This window comes from Elephas maximus, chromosome 19, assembly GCF_024166365.1.
Source record: "Elephas maximus indicus isolate mEleMax1 chromosome 19, mEleMax1 primary haplotype, whole genome shotgun sequence".
In the NCBI taxonomy this organism is placed as follows: domain Eukaryota; kingdom Metazoa; phylum Chordata; class Mammalia; order Proboscidea; family Elephantidae; genus Elephas; species Elephas maximus.
This window is the reverse complement of record NC_064837.1, coordinates 38,150,732-38,160,531: the sequence shown is the minus strand read 5'-3', so window position 1 is coordinate 38,160,531 and position 9,800 is coordinate 38,150,732. Positions and strand designations below refer to the sequence as shown.

General features: G+C 43.2%; 1 protein-coding gene across 1 annotated transcript in view; it reads left to right on the top strand.

Annotated features, from left to right (window-relative positions):
- Window positions 1–916: 916 nt before the first annotated feature.
- Window positions 917–9,800, top strand: part of LOC126063149 (uncharacterized) — a 128,252-nt gene continuing 119,368 nt past the window's right edge. Inside the window, exons 1-2 of the mRNA XM_049861340.1 lie at window positions 917–1,074; window positions 4,765–4,862. Coding sequence (XP_049717297.1) covers window positions 965–1,074; window positions 4,765–4,862 — 208 coding nt within the window. The 5' untranslated portion in view covers window positions 917–964. The remainder of the gene's footprint in view (window positions 1,075–4,764; window positions 4,863–9,800) is intronic.

Below are 9,800 nucleotides of genomic sequence, written 5' to 3'. Positions count from 1 at the left end.
AAAGAATAGCCACGAATTTACATAACCTGATTAACTTAACCTAACCTAACTTTGAAGAATGAACACGTCTGTCTTGGAATAAGTACAATCGGAATGCTCCTTAGAAGTAAGAATGGCAGGACTTTGCTTGGTAAAATAGAGGGTCAATGAAAAGAGGAAGACCCTCAACGACATGGATTGACAGTGGCTGCAACGATGGGCTCAAGCATAACGATTGTGAGGGTGGTGCAGGACCAGGCAGTGTTTCATTCTGCTGCACATGGGGGTAGCTATGAGTTGGAACCAACTCGATGGCACATAACAGCAACAACCTAAACACAAATTAACACAACCTAACACCTAGGACATTACTGATACATGTATTTACTGGTGAGCTTCTGCCCTAATCTTGTGGAGTCCAACAGCTCTTTCTGCAGTTTACTGATGGGCCTCAACACCTCATAAAGACAAGAATATCCCATTTTAAATGACTAACGATGGCCATTTACATTGCCTGCCTGCTCATCTGTTTCATCGGGTTGAATTTCAAGCTCCTTGAATTGTTTCCAACCTGTAACTTAAACACTAACAAACAGAACATTTCACTTGGCTTTGGATGAAAAATTCATGAATTCACTGAGATGAATAGTAAATTTTTTTTTTAAAAATCATTGCTGTGTGCCTATAGAAGCCAACACCTCCGGTAAAGGCAAAATATCCTTCATGCCTCTGACTGGAATCTATGACCAGAGAATTTAGGAATGAAATGGCCTTGGCTGAGGGCTTTCCAAGTCAGGCCTGCTGCTTCAGTAAGAGCAGTGACGAGTCTTCTTACTGTCTAGATTTACAACAGCCTCACTATTCATTTTGAATGAAGGGCCCTCCCAGCATTGTCATATTGCGACCAGAGGACATGATGGGACAGGGCTTTCCATAGACTTCAAGAATCTTAATTATGGTATCTTTGGCCTGGGAAATTTGAGGGATGTTCTGTTTGGAGAAACTGGTGAGACTGTTGTTGAAAAAGCAGCGGAAGTCAGATGCCTACAAGAAAGGACCTTGGAAAAGCCAGCGGTACACGGTCACAGGCAACAGGTATATTCTGGGGTGGGGGTGTTGAGATAACAGTCTCGGGACTTCACACCAACTTTCCATTTTCTCAGTGCAGCCCTAGTAGGTCTTGGGTGTTCGTCTTTCCAGGTGTTTAGATATATGAAGATGAGGCAATATGCTGTTGGCTGGATTAGTAGTCTTATCCAGCCCTTTTATTTCCTGGCCTTTTATATACCAGCTGCTCCTTGGAAACTCTATGGGGTAGTTCTACTCTGTCCTATGAGTCGGAATCAACTCTACAGCCATGGTTTACATATACATATATATATATATATATATATATAACCCATATACATATATAACCCATATATATATATATATGTATTTCTGATTTGGGAATTTGGAAGTTAGCTTTTTGTATCCTACCCAATGCCTCACATTCAAAAGGCTTTTAGAAATCCCCTCAGGCCTCAAGTTCAAACCAAACAGTGGGTCTGGTTGTATTTTGCTCAGATAAAGTTTAAATCGCTTTCTGTCAGATTTTAGACTTCTTGAATGAACTGTCCTAGGAAAAGAGTACTTGGGTGTTCAGGACTCGAACTGGGGGACTTTGGCTGGATCCCAACATGTTTAGAAGACCCCATTTTAAAATGTTTCTCCATCCAAATGCAATGAAAGGGTGTTTGTCCTGCAAGTGGCCCCTGGAATAACTTTGGAAGCCCAATCCCTGCCCCTGAATGGCAGCAATTACCCTTGGACACTGGTAAGCAGGGCTTATAATTCTGGAATAATTTTCCTTTTAATTTATGACTCTTCAACTTCAGTTCACACATCAGCCTTCTCATCTCCTGTCCCATGTTAAATTGGCCCACAAAACTCCACACACTATAAAATGAGATCTGGGTGGAGAAGAGGCAAAGCATCCCCCAAGGTAAACATTATGATAGACTTACCCCTACCCCACCCCCAAAGAAATTGGAAACAAAAGGCCTGATAGTTTTCAGAATTTACTCCAGAGAGCCACCAAACAGTTTTTTGTTCTTGTTTAGCTAGGATGGCAGCAGCTTTTACACACAGAGCCCCCTTTCTCCCTCCCATTTCCCTTATCTGAGTGGTGGGTTACACAGAGGACCAAGAAAATGCCAGAGCCTTGCTAGACTCTGGAGAGCTGACACCAAGGACTTCCTGTGGCCTGGCTCCAGCTGCACGCAGAGCAGCACAGCCTGGAGCAGCCAGCCCTGATGGTGTCTGAAATATTTGGCTCCTGGCTCCGGCTGTGGGCTGGCTGTCTGGTTTGTTTGAACACCAACTAGCCTGGGAGTCTTTCTGTAGAATGCTCCTTGAAGCTTTTTCCGTGACATCTGCCAATTAAATGTATGAATTACTCTGTTTACTCCTCTGTTACAGGGCAGATATTTTATTCAGAGGCAAAGGATTTCTCCTTGTCCTTGCTTTTTAATGCTAACATTTGATGAACCCCTATTATGTGCTTGGAGACCTGGTGACGTAGTGGTTAAGTGCTACTCCTGTTAACCAAAAGGTCAGCAGTTCGAATCTACCAGCCGCTCCTTGGAAACCCTAAAGAGCAGTTCTACTCTGTCCTGTAGGGTCACTATGAGTTGGAATCGACTAGATGGCAATGTTTTTTTTTTTTTTAATTATGTGCTAGACATTGTGCAAGATGCTTTTATGTTTGTGATTTCATTTATTCCGTATTATATCCCCAATAAAATGAGTTTCCAGTTCCCGTTTTACAGGTGAGGAAACTGAGATACAGAGATAGGAAATGACTGGTCTAAGGCCGCACAAACTAATCAAGGGCATAGTAAGAGCTAGAACCTAAATCTCCTCATTTCAAGGTTGTTATCTTGTCACTATAATTTCGACTGATTGCTTTGAGTGGATATATCAGCCTTCAATCATACATTCATTCATTCACCAACCGTATATTGAGCAACGACTGTGTACTGTGTACTAAATAGAGGGATCAGTAGACTTTTTCTGTAAAGGGCCGCATAGTAAATATTTCAGGCTCTGTAGGTCTTTGTTGCCACACCTCAGATCTGCCATCATAGTGGGAAAGTAGCCATAGACAGTGAGCAAATAATGGATGTGACTGAGCTCCAGTAAAACTTTATTTACAAAATTAAGCAGCAGGCTGGATTTGGCTCTCAGGCTGTAGTTTGCTATAGGCTACTGTGCATTGCACAGTTCTCACCCCTCTACGTGGCAGCTGTAGTTAGGCATCACAAAATTAAGTGTTGACCTGAATCCTGAGCCTGCAATGAGAATGAGGATCCCCGTGCTTAGGCTGACCCCTTTGCCCCTCAAAATAATCCTGAGAGGCCCGCCTGAATCCTCATTGCCTTCTGTGGTGAGATGCCATCTCTGCCCTGCATCTCTGCACTTCTCTTGCATCACTTGTAGGAATGTTCTAGAGCTAACTTTACCCTTGTGTGGCTTGGGTGGGCAATGTGTTAATAGGAGAAAGTAGCAAGAGTGGACCTTAGAGAAGATGGAGGAATTTGGGCTTGAGCACTGCCATCCACACACCTCATTGCTTTGCAAAATTAGTAATCGTAAGTATAATAACAGCTACCATTGGTTGTATGTTTATATGCTGAAGGCACCCACCTGCATTACTTCACCTGACCCTGACGACAATCCAGGTAATAAAAATCCATAAAGCCATTGCCGCCATAGCAACCCTGTAGGACAGAGTAGAACTGCCCCATAGAGTTTCCAAGGAGCACCTGGTGGATTCGAACTGCAGACCTTTTGGTTCGCAGCCCTAGCTCTTAACCACTACACTACCAGGGTTTCCATCCAAGTAATAATTATTGTTATTTCCACTTTCCAAATGAGGAAACCTAGACTCAGAGAAGTTTGGTAATTAACCCAAGGTCACTCAACCAGGAAGTAATAGATTTAGGGTTTGGGTGAAAGTCTGCATGATTCCAAAGCTTGTGTCCCTAACCACCAAAGTAGACTACTATGAAAGAAGAAAAAGAGAAAGATTGGTTTGTTTTTATTGTTGTCATTGTCATTGCTTCTGTGGAATCATGGCAGTAAGGCAGAAACATGTGGTTGTGGAGACAGCAGCCACGCAGTGGGTTTCTGTTAGCTGCAGTCAGGTTCCTGAGGCACACAAAGACCTTCTGTGAGCACAGGCCCACGGTGCCCTCTACTGCACAGGAGGAACACCACGGAAGTCCTGTTCTTAGTCGCTTTAAAGGATATACCCCAATACCCATTGCCATTCAGTCAATTCTCATTTATAGTGACCCTATAGGACAAAGAACAACTGCCCCATAGTGCTTCCAAACGTGTAATCTTTACAGAAGCAGACTGCCACATCTTTCTCTCACAGAGCAGCTGGTGGGTTCCAACCAGCGACCTTTCAGTTAGCAGTCACCACTTAACCATGTGCCATCAGGGCTCTTTCTTGAAGGATATAGAAGATTCTTAATTCGAATTGTTAAAGTCTGGGGCTTGGGTCATGGTGTTGGGCTCCTTCTTCCATATTGGGCTCCTTCTTTTGTTATTCCTGTTAATTCCACATTGGATTGCTAGATATTTATAGGAGGTACAATGGGGAAGGGAAAGTGGTCAGGAGGGGAGAGACCTCGCAATCCACACAGGGCACTTTGGGGTGATAGCAAAGATGGTCCTCTGTTGTTTGGTTGCCTCCAACCTGAACACGTGTGACAAGACACATCTTTCTTTTTCTAGGATGGCCTATGGCCGACTGAATGGCGATGACATCTGGGTTAGGAAGAAGTCACGGAGACTCCCAATGATCCCAGGGGGCATTTATAGCTCAAAGTCAGGTAGAGTTTATTTCATTATTTTAGAAAACTTTTCATGGAAGTAAATAAACAATGTACCAACTTAACAGGCACAAGGAAAGGAGACAACGTAGAGACAAAAGGATGCAAACCAACTGGCTGCAAAAGGAGCTAGAAAGGGGGGATTAAAAAAAAATTAAATAAATAAGATATCACCCTTCATAATAGAGTGGTGCTGTGGCCTGGGGATGGAACTAGAAACTTTGTGTGGTGAGTTCTAGTGGGCTGTGGGTTGGGTCAAAATACGTTTGTTTCCAAGAAATACATTTTTCAAAACGCTAGAATGCTAAGCTCTAATTTTTTTTTTTTTTTAAGTAAACAGTCAGGGAAATGCCAGGCTTGATATACTTTCTTGAATGGGGCCCTGGATGCATTTGATGGAAGCTGTTTTTGTGAAAAGAAAGCCCTTGTTAGCGTGGCCCAAGCATTGCTGTAAGTTTAGGTCCATTCAGTTCCAGCTTAGCCCATCCACTTGGAATCTCTGCCCTCGGCAGTGCTATGGGCTATGTCCAAACCTCCCCTTTCCACTCCACCGTGGGCACATGATGTACTTCCTTTTTCAAAGGAGCAGCCATCTTGGAAGAAGTACAGGGCACCGAGAAACAGTTTTGCTGGTCCAATAGTCAAATCTCTCAGCCCACAGAGATGTTGCTCTGCCTGCCACATTTTACTTGGCTCTTCCAGGCTCCATCCCTCTAAGCAAACATTTCCTCTACGTTGAGACTTCTTCTAACACTGAGCATAATGTCATGGAAAGAAATATTGAAGACCTGGGTTTCAGTGGTTTTGCTAGTAACTTCCTCAGTGTTTAACATTCCAGACTTTCAGTTTTCTCATCTTTATTTAATAATAAATATCTTCTAGTGTCATTGAAAGAATCAAATGGGGTAATGTACATGAAAGTATGTTAATAGATGTAATAGCCAAACAAATATTTATTCAATGCTTGCTATGTGCTCGATGCTGAGGAATCCAAAGCTGAATAAGACACATCTCTTGACCTTGAGGAGTTTGGAGTCTAGTCAAGGAGGCAGAGAAATAGGAAGTTTTAATGTAATGTGTGACGATTGGGTGGTGTTTGTTTGCTTTGCATTTTTTCTTGTTGGCCGCAGCAAATCAGTCCATAACCATCCCACTTCCTATACCCTCTGCCACTAGTTTCCCTTCCTTCTTTGGGCCTCAGATTTCCAATATGTCAAATGAATAAAGGACCAGATAATTGGTAGTCCAAATTGGGACACTTTTTACTTGGAGAAGTGAGAAACAGTGCTTTTAATAATTGTGCTTGAGCAACTAACATAAATGGGGACTGTCAGAGAGAAACAGGGATGATTGGATCAGTGGTAGAATTCTTGGCATCCAGGCAGGAAACCCAGGTTGGATTCCCGGCCAATGCACCTCATGTGCAGTTGTCATTCATGTGTCATTGAAGGCCTTCATATTGTTGTGATGCTGAGCAGGTTTCAGAGGTGCTTCCAGACTAAGAGAGACTAGGAGGAAAGGCCTGGTGATCTACTTTCGAAAAACAGGTCAATGACAACCGTATGAACCACAAAGGCCCAGTTGGTAACTGACCATGCAACAAGAACATCATGACAAATGAAATGGGCGCAGGCATTCAGCAATAAATGGGGGCAGGCATTCAGTGCTACCTAAGGCTGATGCAAGTTCTTAGAACTAATGGCCTTGAATTGATTAACACAAGTCTTCCTCTAGCCCCATTTTGCCTGTTTCCTCTAAGAGAGCCCTTGTGAGCGTGGCTACTAGTCAGTACAGTGCAGCGAGCTCAGCTCTGGCAATCCCTGGTTGCTGCCTTCACAGGTCAGATCCTTTGTGGATCAAACAAAACCATATCCCTTGTGGTCACATGACATGTTGGAGCTTAGCTGCTGAGCAGGCTTGGGAACCTAAATGAAATAAATTTCAACACAAGCAGCAAAGGCTGTACTACTGGGAAATGTTGAACTTCTGAATTATGTTTTTCCCTATCTCAGAGATTTTTTATATTAACCTCCTCTCCCAAAGCAGTGAGCCTTGTGTTCGCATGCATGATAGAGTTCCCAGAGGACACATATATGCTTCGTAACACCCACCCACTGTGAGCTCTGGTAAGCTTAAGATCAATAAGAGGAACGGATTAACAAGCTGAGTCTGTCTAGCTCTTTCCCTCCAGCCCCCTACCTTCTCACGACAGGATCCCTTTTCCATTTCCTCTCTCAACGTTTCCATGGGCTTAGGATAAGGTCTCAAACTAAAAGTCTTTTTTTCCTTTTCTAAGCCATCTAATACAAATATGCCTAACCACAGTGGTAGGGAAACTGAGGCCCAGGTGGAACCCATGGAATTTCTTGAGAGCCTTTCACACACAGAGAGCTCACACAATTTGTGCTAGATAATTTGAAATTTGAAATTAGTGATGGAGTCTGTTATATATTCAGGCTGAATGTTGCATAGCTTCCCAGAATCAGACACTTTAACATAGTCTTAAATGCAAAACTAAAGGGATGTTGTCGCGGCTGTAATCATGCCTCTTCCCGTATACATACCCGTGATTCATATAGGTATCTTTTGTCATAAAGAGCTCTAGGCACTTGAGGTTTGCGTGGCCTAGGAGATTTCTTTTTCAGCATCCTTTCTATCTGCCTCATCCCTATTAAAAAAAAACAACAACAAAAACGAGATTGCAGGAGCAAACAGACTGGGGAAGGGAAACCTCACCATTGCAGCCTCATAGGGCCTTGTCCTAATTACTTCCATCTATACCATAAAGCAACCCAGTTTGATGGCTCAAAATGGGACAAAAGTTTGTGTAGGAGGAACCAGATTGAGTGTTTAGAGAGGGAACTGTGGGATGGAAAATCGAGGAGAAAACATTGATATTCACACCAAATCTGCCTTATGCTAAGGAAATTTATAGAAGACCTCCTGAGAGGGCAATTACAACTCCAGCCCCCACCGCCCACCCAGAACCATGGAATACAGGTTTCTCTCCTTCTCATTCTGCACAGCTAGCCTCTGCTGCTACTGTTTTCCTCTAGGACCTGGAGCAACCTTGGTGAGCTTCCATCGCTGCTGGCTTTCTGTGCAGGCGTGAGTAGGCAGCCCTGGGAACCACACATCCTGGTCCAAATAGGGCTGTGGGAATCATGTCATTAGGAGCCTTGGTGGCACAATGGTTAAGCTCTTGGCTGCTAACCAAAAAGCCTGCAGTTCAAATCCACCAGTAGCTCCATGGAGAAAAAGACCGGGAGATCTTCTCCCATAAAGATTACAGCCTAGGAAACTCTATGGGGGCAGTTCTACTCTGTCACATGTGGTCTCTATGAGTAGGAATCAACTCAGTGGCCCACAACAACAACAGCAATCATGTCATCAACCCACCTGCTTAGTCAGGGAGCAGAGATGATCAATAACGAGCGATGGTGCAGTGAGTGATGTGGGAGTTCTTAGTATAATTTGGCTTAGTACTGGGGACGTGAGGGTGGGGCTCCAGGCTGATGTTTCCTGCTTTCTTCTGGAGTAAGTTTTACTCTGGTGCCTGCTTCAGGCTCTGTATCCCTTTCTGTTGATTCTCAGGAAGACTGGTGATCTTTATTTAGTAAGTAAGCCTTAACGATTCTTAATCCAAGGGCCTCTGGTTCCATATGGTATGTTTGAAAGGAAAGCATGGGCTTTATCTCAAATTCTTTTTACTTTATGTTATAACATGTTATCTTGAAGATCAAAAATAAAAGCTTTCTGCCCATGTGGAGCCCAGCTGTCCCATGGGGTCAAGGACACCCCTGCTCAGCTGTGCTGGAGCGTGGAGACAGAGTGTCCTAAACACATACACAGCAGGTCTCCACCCTATTTTGACCTTCAAGAGCAGACATGATACTGTTGACTTACTACAACTAGGACAGATGGTTTGAGGTTTTCAGTATAACTTATTAAATGTTTGCTGTTGTTGTTAGGTGCCATCAACTCGGTTCCAATTCACAGCAACCCTATGTACAACAGAATGAAACACTGCCTAGTCCTGTGCCATCCTCACAATTGTTGCTATATTTGAGCCCACTGTTACAGCCACTGTGTCAGTCATCTCATTGAGGGTCTTCTTTGTCACTGACCCTCTACTTTACCAAGCACGATGTCCTTCTCCAGGGACTGATCCCTCCTGATAACATGTCCGAAGTATGTGAGACATAGTCTTGCTCTCCTTGCTTCTCTGGAGCTTTCTGACTGTACTTCTTCCAAGATAGATTTGTTTGTTTTCATGGCAGTCTCTTGTATATTCAATATTCTTTGCCAACACCATAATTCGAAGATGTCAATTCTTCTTCAGTCTTACTTATTCATTGTTCAGTTTTTGCATGCATATGAGGAGAGCAAAGATACCATGACTTGGGTCAGACACACCTTACTGCTCAAAGTGACATCTTTTGCTTTTTAACACTTGAAAGAGGTCTTTTGCAGCAGACTTGACCAATGCAATACGCTGTTTGGTTTCTTGACTGCTGCTTCCATGGGTGTTGATTGTGGATCTAAACAAAATGAAATCCTTGACAAATTCAGTCTTTTCTCCATTTATCATGGTGCTGCTGATTGGTTCAGTTGTGAGGATTTTTGTTTTCTTTATACTGAGGTGCAATCCGTACTGAAGGCTGTAGTCTTTGATCTTCATCAGTAGCTTCTTCAAGTCCTCTTCACTTTTAGCAAGCAAGGTTGTGTCATCTGCATATCTGCAGGTTGTTAATGAGTCTTCCTCCAATCCTGATACCCAGTTTTGTTTTCTTTTTTTGTATAGTCCAACTTCTCAGATTATTTGCTCATCATACAGATTGAATAAGTACTGTGAAAAGACACAACTTTGATGCACACCTTTCCAGATTTTCAAACAAACAATATCCTCTTGTTCTGTTTGGACAACTGCCTCTTGAT